The sequence below is a fragment of the Oncorhynchus mykiss genome, chromosome 27, assembly GCF_057628025.1.
Source record: "Oncorhynchus mykiss isolate SJ-2025 chromosome 27, ASM5762802v1, whole genome shotgun sequence".
Classification (NCBI taxonomy): Eukaryota; Metazoa; Chordata; class Actinopteri; order Salmoniformes; family Salmonidae; genus Oncorhynchus; species Oncorhynchus mykiss.
Window position 1 is genome coordinate 22,268,502 of NC_143048.1, and position 17,034 is coordinate 22,285,535.

The window sequence follows — 17,034 nt, forward strand, 5'->3', positions numbered from 1 at the left end:
AGTGTGGGGTGGCATTTCTTTGGGGGGCCGCACAGCCCTCCATGTGCTCGCCAGAGGTAGCCTGACTGCCATTAGGTACCGAGATGAGATCCTCAGACCCCTTGTGAGAACATATGCTGGTGCGGTTGGCCCTGGGTTCCTCCTAATGCAAGACAATGCTAGACCTCATGTGGCTGGAGTGTGTCAGCAGTTCCTGCAAGAGGAAGGCATTGATGCTATGGACTGGCCCGCCTGTTCCCCAGACCTGAATCCAATTGAGCACATCTGGGACATCATGTCTCGCTCCATCTACCAACGCCACGTTGCACCACAGACTGTCCAGGAGTTGGCGGATGCTTTAGTCCAGGTCTGGGAGGAGATCCCTCAGGAGACCATCCGCCACCTCATCAGGAGCATGCCCAGGCGTTGTAGGGAGGTCATACAGGCACGTGGAGGCCACACACACTACTGAGCCTCATTTTGACTTGTTTTAAGGACATTACATCAAAGTTGGATCAGCCTGTAGTGTGGTTTTCCACTTTAATTTTGAGTGTGACTCCAAATCCAGACCTCCATGGGTTGATAAATTTGATTTCCATTGATCATTTTTGTGATTTTGTTGTCAGCACATTCAACTATGTAAAGAAAAAAGTATTTAATAAGAATATTTCATTCATTCAGATCTAGGATGTGTTATTTTAGTGTTCCCTTTATTTTTTTGAGCAGTGTATTTCATTTGGTCACAAAGTGATAGAGATGAAGTCTCTCTGGTCTCAGAAAAAGCGTGCTACTGAGTGAAATAGAAAAGGTGAGAATCTCAATCCATTTGGCATTTTAGAAGTACTGCTTATATATTGCTGCAATAGACTCTGAACATAATTGGTCCAGATTAAACGACTGGTGATATTGGGACAATAGAATGCCTTCAGGATTCATGTTGACATTCAAACCAACCTTCTCAATTATATCAGAAAAGATTAGTAACAAAAAACAATTCGGCCGAATTGTGTAATACTCTGTAAATTGATTAGTATGGTAATAGGCTTCCAGGTAATACATTAATTGATCAATGACCATGAAAAGTATTGAATTTATGCATCAATGTATTATTTATGTAAATATCATCACATCCCCATCATCAGAGGGAGTATATATACACTGGCACAGCAAGACAGAAAAACAAAACCTACAGCCAACAATCTTTAAGAGTCAAGACTCCCTTTCAAGTCCCAATGTCACAAAAACGTTCAAAACAGCACATGAACATTAATTTAGATAAAGCAGTCCTTATCAAACAATACAAAGACATTAAAAAGCAGTCAATGTCACACATACTTAAAATGGTAAATATAAATTAAAATGTTAACAGCCATGGACTATGCTTTTAGAGACCCGACCATCAAAGTGATTCAGTACCAGCAGTGTAATCAAGTGACATCAAGGCAAACAACAGATCGCTTTATATCTCAGTCTGTCTCCATGTTCCTTCAGTCTTCAATGTTAGTATATTGCAGTTTTAATAGTTTGGTATGGACTTGTTGAGAACAGAAAGAGTGCATTACAGAAAGTGTTGAGAGACCCACAATCATATTCATATAACTGTCCACATTTTCTCCTGCTGACATAGGGACTAGACCTCCATTGGGTTAACATAGCACAACATTGGTTAACTATCTGAATACTGTTTGCTGAAATAAATCAAGCCTGCCAAAGAAGTCACAAACATCAATGCTAAAAGGCTTCCTGTAACTTATATTGCATTATACTGTATATGAGACCAGACAAAGGAAAAAAGTAGCAATGACACCATTAATAAAGTACAATTGTACAATACATTATGATACAGAATAGGCTTTACTGTGTCAAGCCTTGAATTTGTACAAACTAGCAGATTTGCACTTCTTCACCACTGCAAAGAGCATGGAGACTCCCTCAGAGAGAGAAGGAAAAGGAGAGAATAGAAGGCTAATAAATAAGAGAATTCCAGTGACTTCTGAGGTCTCTCTCGCTCTGATCTCTGCGCTCGCAGCCCAAGGTGAGAGGCTGTGCGGTGTGCAGGGAGAACCCGGCTGCTGAACCTCGTCGGTGTTGATTACTCGGCGCCCGTTGCCATGGCAATGGTGTCCAGCACTCAGAGCAGGTCGGGCAGAATGAGGCCCGGTGGTTTGGGCTCCACGCAGTTAATCCAAAAATTGGCACAGCTGGCGTGGTACTGGTGGCCCCCGTACAGCAGCTTGAAGTTGTCTGTCTCTGAGTTGAAAGCCTGGCGGAAGGGTCAAATAAGGGCGAAATGGGGGTGATGGTTAGGACAACAAGGTTCAACTGAATAGTTAATAAACAGATGAACCTGGCAGGAGCTCTGGCTAACAAATAGAAAGCAGTGGTAGAGATAAATCAACAGGAACTAAATAATTCATCTATGAGAGTAACGCTAGAAGCAGGGATTTGTGGGCAGCTTAACCTGCATATCTCCACTGTGGCACACAAACAAGAGGTCAACAAAAACTGACCCTTTGAAAAAATATGACTCATGTTTGGCACAATGCTCGGTCTACTGATCAATAAGAGTGTTGCTCATTGCTCGATCTCCTGACAGTTAGTTGAATCTATCGAGATAGCTGAATGGCACTCCCACATAACATCTGAATATAGCCGTTGAGAAAATTGAGTGAACTGAGAGGGACAGAGAGCTGTTATGTGAGCTTGCATTTAGTTAGCTGAGCCCAGGTTGGTGATAAGGAGGAGATGCTAATGTTGGTGTTGTGCAGTTTAAGAGTTTGCATCCCTGATGAAATTTCCGAGCTAAAGCATGAAAGAGAATGTGGTGAATCATATCCTCCCACAGACAGACTGCATATACAACAACCTGGGAACACACACACACACATTATAGTATACTCATACCTGTCCACATGCTCACAAACCATTTACAGTACATTTACTATGCTGCGCACATCTGTTGCCTTTCTCACATACTCTGACACACACTCAGGTTTCACAACGTATTCTCGTTTCATCTGCCTCATCCAACTTCTTTCCTACAACCTTTATTTAGCCCGCCTGCCAAAGCCTGGTCTGTTGGAGAGGGAGTGGGTAAAAACAGAACACAAAGGCATAACCCCTTGTCTCCTTCTCCTCTCTCTTCTTCAATCCCACCCCCTCTCCCTCCCCAGTCCTTGCCTGCATAACCGGGATTATGTGCAATTTACCCATCAAACATGATTGTGCCAACAGACATGTAATATGGGAGAGACATAACAGAAGTAGAAAGTGCTGGAGAGAGGATATGCTTGGAAGAGTTAGACCATTGGATGGTAGAATAAAACCAAAATGAAAGGTCAGCATGATTAATCCTAGGTGTTAATTCTAACTGTAATCTAAAGGTTAATGACCCTCCATTAGGAAACCAAGACGACAGTGCTGCTCATGGTGCTATAGGGCTACAGACTAGAAACACCACCTGTTAATGCGAGGGGCATCATGCATAAAGGTGGAGGCTACAGTCTACTGCTGCTTAAGAGGCGAAAATAAGTGAAGCATACCCTTACCCTTAACCTCTTGTCATGGTCTTTAGCCAGTGCCTGTAAGTAGCACAAGAGGTGTCAGCATTTTTCTGGTTTCATGCATTGTCCTGAGTAAGCAAAGTGAAACTGTACAGTAACTGAGTCCGTCAGTATGAACGTAACCAAAGGAACAGAAAAAGCAACCCGTCTCCAGAACATTCCAAGAGCCCCAAAGTGAAAGAATCTAAAGTACCACCCTACGATCATCCATCTCATTTTCCAATAAACATCAAACAGGGATGGGCATCTTTGAAGCAGGATTCCAGACTCTGCAATAGATTTGAGAGAAATACTGTGCAGTCTGCAAACCCATTGAATTAGGCACCCACTGCCAAGTAAACTTCATTTAATGTTATCGGCCTTTTCCAGAGAAAGCCATAACCAAATTAAACTAAAAGATCACTTCAAATCCTTGAGATATTTCAGAATCTGACATTTATGAATAATAATGCAACATGCTGCATAAATTATTATTCTGAAAAAAACGTCACTTCTACTTTTAGGAATAATTACACTCATTAGCATTTATTATTGGGAGAAAATAGCAATACTTCATTAAACTCAAACGATCACAGAGTTTTATAGCTTGCTGCAGTCTCCAAGTTTATTTTTCATGTATTTATTTAACCTTTATTTAACTCGGCAGTCAGTTAAGAACAAATTCTTATTTACAACGACGGCCTATGGGACTCCCAATCGCGGCCGGATATGATAGAATCTGGATTCGAACCAGGGACTGTAGTGACGCCTCTTGCACTGAGATGCAGTGCCTTAGACAGCTGTGCCACTCGGGAGCCCAAGTAACAAACTATGTTTAGATCCAGATGCTATCGGTTGCTTAGCCTGATAGCAGATACACTACATGTCCAAAAGTATGTGGACACCTACTCGTCAAACATCTCATTCCAAAATCATGGGCATTAATATGAAGTTGGTCCTCCCTTTGCTGCTATAACAGTCTCTACTCTTCTGTGAAGGCTTTCAACTAGATGTTGGAACATTTCTGCGGGGACTTGCTTCCATCCAGCCACAAGAGTATTAGTGAGGTCGGCACTGATGTTGGGCGATTAGGCCTGGCTCACAGTCATCCCAAAGGTGTTCGATGGGGTTGAGGTCAGGGCTCTGTGCAGGCCAGTCAAGTTCTTCCACATCGATCTCGACAAACCATTTCTGTATGGACTTCGCTTTGTGCTCGGAGGCATTGTCATGATGAAACAGAAAAGGGCCTTCCCCAAACTGTTGCCACAAAGTTGGAAGCACAGAATTGTCTAGAATGTCATTGTATGCTGTAGTGTTAAGATTCCCTTCACTGGAACTAAGGGGCCTAGACCGAACCATGAAAAACAGCCCCAGACCATTATTCCTCGCCCACCAAACTTTACAGTTGGCACTACGCATTGGGGCAGGTAGCATTCTCCTGACATCCGCCAAATCCAGATTAGTCCGTCGGCCAGCCAAACGGTGAAGCATGATTCATCACTCCAGAAACCGCGTTTCCACTCCTCCAGAGTCCACTCCAGCCTACGCTTTGCATTGTGCATGGTGATCTTTGGCTTGTGTGCAGCTGCTTGGCCATGGAAACCTATTTCATGATATCCTGACGAACAGTTCTTGTGCTGACGTTGCTTCCAGAGGCAGTTTAGAACTTAGTAGTGAGTGTTGCAACCGAGGAGAGACGATTTTTTACACGCTACGAGCTCCAGCACTGGGGCGCTCCCATTCTATGAGCTTGTGTGGCCTACCACTTCACGGCCTAGCCGTTGTTACTAGATGTTTCTACCTCACAATAACGCCACTTACAGTTGACCAGGGCAGCTCTAGCAGCGCAGAAATTTGATGAACTGACTAGTTGGATAGGTGGCATCCTATGACGGTGCCATATTGAAAGTCTGAGTTCTTCAGTAAGGTCATTCAACTGCCAATGTTTGTCTATGGAGATTGCATGGATGTGTGCTCAATTTTATACACCTGTCAGCAACGTGTGGCTGAAATAGCCAAATCCACTCATTTGAAGGGGTGTCCACATACTTTTGTATATATAGTATATTTATGTGCTTTAGCCAACCCCTTTGTCATGCCATGACGTCAAACATGACTTAGCAGACCAGTCTGGGTTTTAGCTAACAGGCTACATGTGTAGCTGTTGCCCATCCCTGACTCAACATATGAGGATGATTGGACGAAGAACATGGAGACAGGCCTCCAATGGATAAGATAAAACCCAGACCCGAGTCAGCAGTATCAAAGACCAACAACCTAGCTCCAGTCTCTCAATGGTGCCCATCATAATATTATGCCAGTGATGCCATCACCACCACATGCCTATCTCTAGTTGGTAGACAGACAGAACCTACCTGTACTCTGAAGGACAATAGTATTATCGGCTTCTGTATTAAAATGCTTTCTGTGATTTCATTATTCTCAGAGGGGATGCTATTCTGTGTTTAGCTTTTATGCTTTCTTACGAATGCTCCTCTAGACAAAAATGTAATTAAAAGGTGAGTTATTCATCTGATGTCAGGGGAATACAAAAAAACAACAACTATTATTTAGCCTGACTCACTCCACACGAGAGAGCGAGAAAAGCACAGAGTGTGTGAGAAAGATAAGATAGAGAAACAGAATGATAGAGAGAAATTGCATTAGACAGACAGACAGACAGACAGGCAGGCAGAGAGAGAGAAATACCCTAACCCTCAGCAGATTTCTTAGCACCTAAGCTCCCGGCTCCTGCCTGGTCTGATGCGTGAGGCTGTGAGCCACATCTGCTGTCTAAACTCAGTCCAGACTCCAGAGTCACATCCCTCTCAGCCATCCTCCCTCTGCCTCGCCTCCTCAATCTATCTGGCTAAATGATGCAGGGGAACAACGCAAGAAACAATCAAAGCAATCTTGCCCTGCAGACCGTACAGTCAAACTATATTATAAATGGTCCCCAATTTGACACCTAGTTACTGATGATCAGGTTTTGACAAGTGGAAAAGAAAGTGTTACAATAAACACATTTTAAGCCATAGTAGAACTCAAATGATGAGATGAGTAGTTAGAACACACAGATATTGATGCGTATGGCATAGACTTGCTGTTAGTAGCTGGTAAGAGGTGAAGTGAAAGGTGGCCGTCAGATGAAGGCATGACCCTCCAGAAACCTACCAACAATTCCCTCAGCCCAACCAGAGGTGCCAAAAGTACAACTTTACTCTTATCCCGTCTGTCTCCTCTAACTCTATTTTTACCTCCCTCTTTTTCAATTCAATTCAATTCAAGGGCTTTATTGGCATGGGAAACATGTGTTAACATTGCCAAAGCAAGTTTTTCTCCTTCTCTCCCTTCCAGCAGAGTTATCATCTTAACAGTTATCATCATCTCGAATAGGACTCAGAAATGAAGATGACCTGAAATTATTGTGGAGTGGAATTTGGTGTAATAGGATAGCCTGGTCATTTCTAATGCGTCTGTGCATGAGCACAGTGCTGCGTCTGTGCATGAGCACAGTGCTGCGTCTGTGCATGAGCACAGTGCTGCGTCTGTGCATGAGCACAGTGCTGCGTCTGTGCATGAGCACAGTGCTGCGTCTGTGCATGAGCACAGTGCTGCGTCTGTGCATGAGCACAGTGCTGCGTCTGTGCATGAGCACAGTGCTGCGTCTGTGCATGAGCACAGTGCTGCGTCTGTGCATGAACACAGTGCTGCGTCTGTGCATGAACACAGTGCTGCGTCTGTGCATGAACACAGTGCTGCGTCTGTGCATGAACACAGTGCTGCGTCTGTGCATGAACACAGTGCTGCGTCTGTGCATGAACACAGTGCTGCAGCTGTCGGCACTGGTAACGTCTCAAATGGCACTCTATTCTCTAAACAGTGCACTACATTTGACCAGGGCCCATTGGGAATAGGGTGCCATTTGGGATGCAGACAGTGTGAAGGGAGGGGGCTGTGAGAAGAAAAAAGTCATTTTGGCACCCCATCGCCTGTCTGTCAGTGGCGAATTTGGCCCCCAGGCCCCCAGTAGGAGAGACTGAAGTGAGATTCAGTTGACAGTTCACTGCATCATACTCTTTTAAACAGACATCCAATAGTTGTCTCTTCTTTGCTCTGCAAAATGTTCAAAGTCAAAGAAATGATCATTTAGTTATTATTAGTTATTATGCGTCATCCACTAGTTTAAAAACAACTGGCAAAATGATTCATGGTTTATTCAACTTGAGAAATGTGTTGGAACATATTTGTAATCAAATGTTTCAACAGTTGTTGGGTCCATCTGTTGAGGGATTGAGGGTGTGTTGGTTGGCAATCGTGATTGTGTGTTGACTGAGAATTAGTGTATGTTTACAGTATATGTGTTGACTTGACACAAGTGTGTGTCTGTACATGAGTGTGTGCAGACCTTGCTGCGTGAGTCCACGTTGAGCAGGCACACCCCACAGGCCAGCTCTTTGGCGTTCTTGATGCCGTGTCTCAGGATACAGGAGGAGAAGTCCAGCGAGCTCTCATCAGGCTGTACAGAGAAACACACAGATGCACACACATTTTAAATACTTTATTTGAATCCACAAATCAAATTACATTCAAGAAGGATTCAAAACATTTCAAAGGTCTTTGTATGCATGGACACTTAAGGACAGCTGAATAACAGAGCCATTTTTTTTTGCTTTAGGCAGGCCTGCAATCTGGAGGCCACGTACTGTAAGCCTATATTTGTGATTGAGACACACACACAGGTTGGTGTCAGATTGATCACCTGATCATAGGAATCTGCTGTAGGGCACACTATGTTGCTATGCCTCACATCAAGAACCATTTGTTACTTCACAAAACACTGCATGAAATGAGGGATCTATGGTTGAAATTTGAGGAAATGTACCATATGTGCAAGGATTTTAGTCGGGTGCCAACCAATTTACATTTAAAAAACAAGTTATTTAAGCAATAAGGCCCGAGGGGGTGTGGTATATGGCCAATATGTCATGGCTAAGGGCTGTTCTTAGGCACGGCACAACGCATCAGGGCGCAACGTGTTCAGGGCGCGAACGACCCGGTTTATACCTGGATACAGACCACAGTACACATGGATTTTGTGTTGTAGATACAGTGGGGCAAAAAAGTATTTAGTCAGCCACCAATTGTGCAAGTTCTCCCACTTAAAAAGATGAGAGAGGCCTGTAATTTTCATCATAGGTACACTTAAACTATGAAAAAAAAATCCAGAAAATCATGGTGGAAAATAAGATTTGGTCAATAACAAAAGTTTATCTCAATACTTTGTTATATACCCTTTGTTGGCAATGACAGAGGTCAAACGTTTTCTGTAAGTCTTCACAAGGTTTTCACACACTGTTGCTGGTATTTTGGCCAATTCCTCCATGCAGATCTCCTCTAGAGCAGTGATGTTTTGGGGCAGTTGCAGGGCAACACGGACATTCAACTCCCTCCAAAGATTTTCTATGGGGTTGAGATCTGGAGACTGGCTAGGCCACTCCACGACCTTGAAATGCTTCTTACGAAGCCACTCCTTCGTTGCCCGGGCGGTGTGTTTGGGATCATTGTCATGCTGAAAGAACCAGCCACGTTTCATCTTCAATGCCCTTGCTGATGGAAGTAAGTTTTCACTCAAAATCTCACAATACATAGCCCCATTCATTCATTCATTCATTCCTTTACACGGATCAGTCCTGGTCCCTTTGCAGGAAAACAGCCCCAAAGCATGATGTTTCCACCCCCATGCTTCACAGTAGGTATGGTGTTCTTTGGATGGAATTCTTTGGCCTCCAAACACGACGAGTTGAGTTTTTACCAAAAAGTTATATTTTGGTTTCATCTGACCATATGACATTCTCCCAATCTTCTTCTGGATCATCCAAATGCTCTCTAGCAAACTTCAGATGGGCCTGGACATGTACTGGCTTAAGCAGGGGGACACGTCTGGCACTGCAGGATTTGAGTCCCTGGCGACGTAGTGTGTTACTGATGGTAGGCTTTGTTACTTTGGTCCCAGCTCTCTGCAGGTCATTCACTAGGTCCCCCCGTGTGGTTCTGGGATTTTTGCTCACCATTCTTGTGATCATTTTGACCCCACGGGGTGAGATCTTGCGTGGAGCCCCAGATCGAGGGAGATTATCAGTGGTCTTGTATGTCTTCCATTTCCTAATAATTGCTCCCACAGTTGATTTCTTCAAACCAAGCTGCTTACCTATTGCAGATTCAGTCTTCCCAGCCTGGTGCAGGTCTACAATTTTGTTTCTGGTGTCCTTTGACAGCTCTTTGGTCTTGGCCATAGTGGAGTTTGGAGTGTGACTGTTTGAGGTTGTGGACAGGTGTCTTTTATACTGATAACAAGTTCAAACAGGTGCCATTAATACAGGTAACGAGTGGAGGACAGAGGAGCCTCTTAAAGAAGAAGTTACAGGTCTGTGAGAGCCAGAAATCTTGCTTGTTTGTAGGTGACCAAATATTTATTTTCCACCATAATTTGCAAATAAATTAATAAAAAATCTTACAATGTAATTTTCTGGATTTTTTCTCTAATTTTGTCTGTCATAGTTGAAGTGTACCTATGATGAAAATTACAGGCCTCTCTCATCTTTTTAAGTGGGAGAACTTGCACAATTGGTGGCTGACTAAATACTTTTTTGCCCCACTGTATGTGGTAGTAGAGTGGTGGCCTGAGGGCACACACTTCATGTGTAATATTTTTAAAATCGCATAACTGCCTTCATTTTGCTGGACCCCAGGAAGAGGAGCTGCTGCCTTGGCAGAACACTGCTCTAAGGAATACACATTTCTCTTTTCATTTATTCATTAACCAGCTTAATAAACTGAAGTAGAAATGTGTCTTTAATCTGGGAAATGAAATGAAATACAGTCCATTAGTCTGTTGGCAGCAGAGCTGTGTGAACAGGTGAGTGTGCCCAGACAGCTCCTCTCTCTCTCTCTCTCTCTGAGGGCAGAGCCTGCAGAATCAGAAAGCAGCTGTGGGTCTACGGTCTGAGATAACTCAGATTACTACTCACTCACTCCGTCTCCCTCTACCTTCCCCTGTCCCTCTTCCTCTTTGCTTCACTAATTCTCTCTCTTTCTGTACTGACATTATCTCGAGTCAGGAGATGGCCAGTCTGTTTTATCTGCTGGCATTTGAGAAGCAATGTTCTTTGTGAGGCTGACTGAGGCAGTGAACTGTCAACTGAATCTCACTGCCTCTGTTCTCCACACATCACTACAGCCTACAACAGACTGCTCTACACTCCCCATCCACACAGCTACACACACTAACAAGTACCACCATAGGGCTTGGTTTAGTACACTGTCACACAATCAAGGTTTCATTGACAATCCTACTTTGCATGAGTCAATGGTAATCCACTCAACATTTCATCAGGAACATTTTCTAGACAAAGCAGTTAGTTACAATTAAGTGTCAATTTCTCAGGTCTATGTGTAGCCTAACCCACTGCATTGGAGGAAGGGAGGTCTGTGTGTGTGTGTGTGTGTGTGTGTGTTGACTGTGTTTCTTACCGCCAGGTTGGCCAGGGACATGAAGCCCATGAGGTTGTTCCAGACGCGGCTGATGTCCTTCAGCAGCTGCTGCAACTTCTCAGAACACACGGCTGTGGCCTTGATACCCAGCTCCACACGCTTGGTCACGCGGTACACCTCCACCACACCTGCCACATAAACACACTTCGACGTTAACACACAACCTTAACACACCTGCACCCTGTTCTTTCCCACAGCCAGCTCCAACATCAGCCAAGGTTAGACAGTGAGAAATACAACAGGGACAATAAAAAAACGTTTCCAGGAAAACAGCTAACAGGTCTACAGTCCCCTATGTTGAAACATGCTCTGAAGTTGTATCATTAGACTTTTGGCAGTGCCATGAGAAATACCTGGAGTATAACAGCAGCAAACATATTAAAATAGCCCTCTGAAGCTGGATCAACCTGACATAATGTTGGCTGTAACACTACGCTCTCTCTAAGGGTTAACATGGAACGGTGATTGACAGAGTTGTTGTTCTCCGTTGAAAGGGGGACAGCTCAGAGTTTTATAATGGTGTGTTTTTGGAAGAAGACTCACAGCAGTGGTGGTACACTGTGTTCTGTTCTCAGCCCCTCACAATGGTATGTGTGCCTGTACCAATCTCACAGCTCATTAAAAAGAGACACCGCTGTCTGTTTGTCTGTGCGTACCAAATGACACCCTATTCCCTACAAAGTGCACTACCTTTGACCAGAGCCCTATGGGGCCCAGTCTAAATGAATAAGGTGCCATTTGGGATGCATCCACAGTTAGGCCGAGCACAGATAAGCCATCACTAGTATCCACAGTGTGTCAGGCCAGCGAAGATAAGCCATCACTAGTACCCACAGTGTGTCAGGCCAGCAAAGATAAGCCATCACTAGTATCCACAGTGTGTCAGGCCAGCGAAGATAAGCCATCACTAGTACCCACAGTGTGTCAGGCCAGCAAAGATAAGCCATCACTAGTATCCACAGTCTGTCAGGCCAGCGAAGATAAGCCATCACTAGTATCCACAGTCTGTCAGGCCAGCGAAGATAAGCCATCACTAGTATCCACAGTCTGTCAGGCCAGCAAAGATAAGCCCCCACAAGGATCCGCAGTCAACTCTGTAGTGCTGGACAAATCTGCCAGAGGGGATCAGGCAGTGTTTGGGGTTCTAGCTGAAGACTGTTGGGCCTTTTTAAAGCTCAGGACCTCCCTGTCGGCGGGTGTCGGTGTGTGTGTCAGTGATGTATGTGTGTCAGTGTTGTGAGTTTGTCAGTGTGGTGTGTGGTGTGTGTGTGTCTCACCCAGCAGGTACTCCATGCCCTGAGCAGACTGGATGACCTCAGTGCAAACAGTAGAGCTGCTGATGCTGTTCAGGGTGTTGTTGGCTTTAGTGATGACCTGGGGACAGAGACGGACAGCAGAGTGGGTTAGGGTTACACACACAAACACATGTGCGGATATAGCAAAAAAGGAGAGGGGGAACATTCCTGTACAATATCTTACCTGTAGAGCACTCACCAGACACCTCTGCCACTCATATGCATAGCGCTCACTCTCCTGAAACAACATGCAATAGTTGTTAGAATGAGTTCAGATATATGAGAAACATTTATACATTTCCATTAAAAAATACAAAAAAACAAAGTTATTAAGGCCAAAGCCTCTGTGGTTTGCTACTGAAATCAATGTCTACTGAATATGTAAACCCTCCACAGAGCATCTGGATAATTGGCAAATGTAGTTAACATGTCTGGGATAGTGTGACTGTGTGTGGGTCTCACCTCCACCTCCCCAGTCAGGTCCTTGTACTTGTCTCTGATGACGGGCAGGGCAGGCTTCTTCTCACTCAGGGTGCTGGAGCGGTCTCTGAAGGGCTGCTCCGGGGCCGGGGAGGGGGGCGAGCGCCCAATCTCCTTCTCCCCCAAACTGTGGCTACGCTTGTGGGAGCCTGAGGCAAGGACAAGAGTAGCGAGTGTCTTGATACGTACATAAATAATATATACAGGCAATGTCTGGCATACATACAGTACATACAAATGCCCTTTTAAATGGTCACTTATACCAACCCAGAGATGTTGGCTAATTCCAGATATGCACCTGTTTGTTTACTATGGCATAATTGGGACTTTTTACCCAAGCTCATATTCTGTTGTGGCTAATTACTTCCGGACAAGGACACAGACGACAAACACTTCATTTACAACAAATGATAATTATGTACAAAACAGCGCCACGGCACCCAACGCAAGTATGAATAATTAATGAGGGCTCACTCGCTCAAACACACAGAAAAAATGGACATATACATACACACAAACACGAAAATAGACAGGCACACGAAAAAAGACAAACACACAGTCACATGCTGAGCCCAAACTATTCAACACGGGCTTTGTCTGTCTGAGTCTGTGTGTGTGTGAGAACCAGGTAATCTTCTCCTGCAGAGACATGCATCATCTTCCCCACAATATGACAGCACTAATACATTCCCCCACTACCACACACACCGATCAGATAACCATTCAATAAGGACAGGGGAATAACAACTGAAAATTAATTACATTTAACACTGGGAGAGAAATCAATGAGGCAAATTAGCTTTTATCACTTTGGAGGTAGAAAAAGCTAATGAACTATGCATGAAAAGTAACACTGGAAAACGACAGTGAAAAATGAACACCCAAGGAGTGAATACAGTTAATTTCGTATAGGCACGGATTTCTGGGCTGTGTTGTTAATTCATCTCATCTGCCAGTGTACCAAGAATGTCCACAACACTGCCATCTATTGTCTGACAGTGGAACTGCACTGAGCTGCCGGAGGGGCCACAGATGCTCCAATAAGAGGTGATGAAAGTCCTGACATCCGGGCCAGCTGATCTGATTCACACCACTACATCAGAACTAGAAGGCATGTTGTAACTGGATACAATTTACATTTTGAAACCAGCATTTACTGACTGAGGATCAGAAAATTAATGTATATCTACTTATCAGTTGACTTCCAAAAATAAATCATTGAGAGAGAGAGTACAGGTCAGATGACTCACCTTGTACAGAGAGGTCAAAGGTGGCGAGTTCGCTCTTGATCATCTCTTCACTGGACTTGACCTTGGTCTGAGAGCTGGCCTTCAGAAAGTCTGACTTCCCAAACTTGGCCTTGTCCCCATGAAAGGCCCCGAACTCATCTGAGGCCTCGTTCAGGTTCACCTCAGAGCCTGGCTCAGCCGCGGGGGAGTCTGACTTCTCCGACACAGTGCTGGCAAAGTCCCCAAAGTCATCATCTTCATCCCCACCCAAACCTACTGGCTCACAAGATCCAAAGTCAGCAAAGGCCTCAAACTTGCTGTCGGTCAACACACTATCGTCTGTTGAGAAGGTGGTGATCTTCGTCTGGCAGGTGTGTGTGATGGGGATGTTTTCTGTGCTGCCGAACGGCGTCTCCTTCCTGTGGACTACGTCTGAGGAAGGGAAAGAGGAGGAAACACCAACACCGTCCAGGACCAGATGCTTCTTGGCCTGACCCTGAGCAGACAGGCATTCCTCTCTTTCTGACCAATCATAGCTGGCCAGCCTGCTGACTGCTGACGTTCCGAAGGGGTCAAACTTCATGTCGTCTCCTTCTGTAATGACAACACAAAATACACACTGGTGGCTCTAAGTGGGAAAAGCATAGTGTGCTGAAATGATAGCAACTAGTCAGTCAGCCATGATAGAGTGACAAGGCATCTGGCGAAGCTTTGATATGTTATACAAAACATACTTACTGTGGAAGCCATATTCTGTTTCTGATGCTGAATTTGTGTTACTTTGGTCAGAGTAACACCCCATCTACCCTACATTGTGACAGTGAGATCATATGCACTGCATTTAATCTAGTGCTGCACTATAGTGTGTGTAAGGGTTCACTTATTAGGATGTGATCACCAGATTAAAGGAGGGATAAAAAGCTGAAATTGATTGTGTTCTAAAAATGTCTATTTCCAATTGGTGACATAGATGACAGAAAATATAGGGGTACACCATACGTCGCTCACATACAGATACAGACTCACTTGATCTGTACAGTCGTGGGCAAAAGTTGAGAATGGCACAAATATTAATTTTCAAAGTTTGCTGCTTCAGTGTCTTTAGATATTTTTGTCAGATGTTACTATGAAATACTGAAGTATAATTACAAGCATTTCATACGTGTCAAAGGCTTTTATTGACAATTACATGAAGTTGATGCAAAGAGTCAATATTTGCAGTGTTGACCCTTCTTTTTCAAGACCTCTGCAATCCGCCCTGGCATGCTGTCAATTAACTTCTGGGCCACATCCTGACTGATGGCAGCCCATTCTTGCATAATCAATGCTTGGAGTTTGTCAGAATTTGTGGGGTGTTGTTTGACCACCCGCCTCTTGAGGATTGACCACAAGTTCTCAATGGGATTAAGGTCTGGGTGGTTTCCTGGCCATGGACCCAAAATATCGATGTTTTGTTCCCCGAGCCACTTAGTTATCACTTTTGCCTTATGGCAAGGTGCTCCATCATGCTGGAAAAGGCATTGTTCGTCACCAAACTGTTCCTGGATGGTTGGGAGAAGTTGCTCTCGGAGGATGTGTTGGCAACATTCTTTATTCATGGCTGTGTTCTTAGGCAAAATTGTGAGTGAGCCCACTCCCTCGGCTGAGAAGCAACCCCACACATGAATGGTCTCAGGATGCTTTATTGTTGGCATAACACAGGACTGATGGTAGCGCTCACCTTGTCTTCTCCGGACAAGCTTTTTTCCAGATGCCCAAAAAATTGGAAAGGGGATTCATCAGAGAAAATGACTTTACCCCAGTCCTCAGCAGTCCAATCCCTGTACCTTTTGCAGAATATCAGTCTGTCCCTGATGTTTTTCCTGGAGAGAAGTGGCTTCTTTGCTGCCCTTCTTGACACCAGGCCATCCTCCAAAAGTCTTCGCCTCACTGTGCGTGCAGATGCACTCACACCTGCTTCACAACAATTGAACCGCTCTCTTTGAAGTTCTTGATGAACCGATAAATAGTTTATTTAGGTGCAATCTTACTGGCAGCAATATCCTTGCCTGTGAAGCCCTTTTTGTGCAAAGCAATGATGACGGCACGTTTTTCCTTCCAGGTAACCATGGTTGACAGAGGAAGAACAATGATTCCAAGCACCGCCCTCCTTTTGAAGCTTCCAGTCTGTTATTCGAACTCAATCAGCATGACAGAATGATCTCCAGCCTTGTCCTCGTCAACACTCACACCTGTGTTAACGAGAGAATCACTGACATTATGTCAGCTGGTCCTTTTGTGGCAGGGCTGAAATACAGTGGAAATGTTTCTTGGGGATTCAGTTCATTTGCAAGGCAAAGAGGGACTTTGCAATTCATTGCAATTCATCTGATCACTCTTCATAACATTCTGGAGTGTATGCAAATTGCCATCATACAAACTGAGGCAGCAGACTGAAAATTAATATTTGTGTCATTCTCAAAACTTTTGGCCACGACTGTAATTGTGACAGTGGAATATTTGTTTTGATAATACCAATAGGTTTAGGCTAAAGGGATACTTCGGTATTTTGGCAATGAGGCCCTTTATCTACTTCCCCAGAATCAGATGAACTTGTGGATACCATTTTTATGTTTCTGTGTCCAGTATGAAGGATGTTAGAGGTAGTATGGTGAGCCAATGCTAACTAGCGTTAGCACAACGACTGGAAGTCCATGGGTATCTGCTAGCATGCAGATAGCGCAATGACTGGAGGTCTATGGGTAACGCTAGTTAGCAATTGCACTAGCTAGCAACTTCCTTCAAACCATATGCCGAGACATAAAAATGGTTCATCTGACTCTGGGGAAGTAGATAAAGGGCATCATTGCCAAACTCCCAAAGTATCCCTTTAATTGCTACTGAAAAGGAGAACATAGCATTGACCTCTATTCATTTGATGTGTCACATGTAAATTAACCAAGGGTTGAGTTAGCT

General features: G+C 44.3%; 1 protein-coding gene across 26 annotated transcripts in view; it reads right to left on the reverse strand.

Moving 5' to 3' along the window:
• Window positions 1-1,064: 1,064 nt before the first annotated feature.
• The window catches only part of synrg (synergin, gamma), a 45,951-nt gene continuing 29,981 nt past the window's right edge, over window positions 1,065-17,034 (reverse strand). For 16 of the 26 annotated variants that reach the window (XM_090223598.1, XM_021587983.3, XM_090223592.1 and 13 more), the window contains 8 exons: window positions 14,101-14,673; window positions 12,833-12,999; window positions 12,555-12,608; window positions 12,353-12,449; window positions 11,055-11,203; window positions 7,930-8,040; window positions 3,528-3,560; window positions 1,065-2,242 (listed from right to left, as the gene is read on the reverse strand). In XM_090223598.1, coding sequence (XP_090079724.1) covers window positions 2,111-2,242; window positions 3,528-3,560; window positions 7,930-8,040; window positions 11,055-11,203; window positions 12,353-12,449; window positions 12,555-12,608; window positions 12,833-12,999; window positions 14,101-14,673 — 1,316 coding nt within the window. In that variant the 3' untranslated portion in view covers window positions 1,065-2,110. The remainder of the gene's footprint in view (window positions 2,243-3,527; window positions 3,561-7,929; window positions 8,041-11,054; window positions 11,204-12,352; window positions 12,450-12,554; window positions 12,609-12,832; window positions 13,000-14,100; window positions 14,674-17,034) is intronic. The other 10 variants (XM_021587984.3, XM_090223597.1, XM_090223593.1 and 7 more) reach the window with 1 other exon arrangement.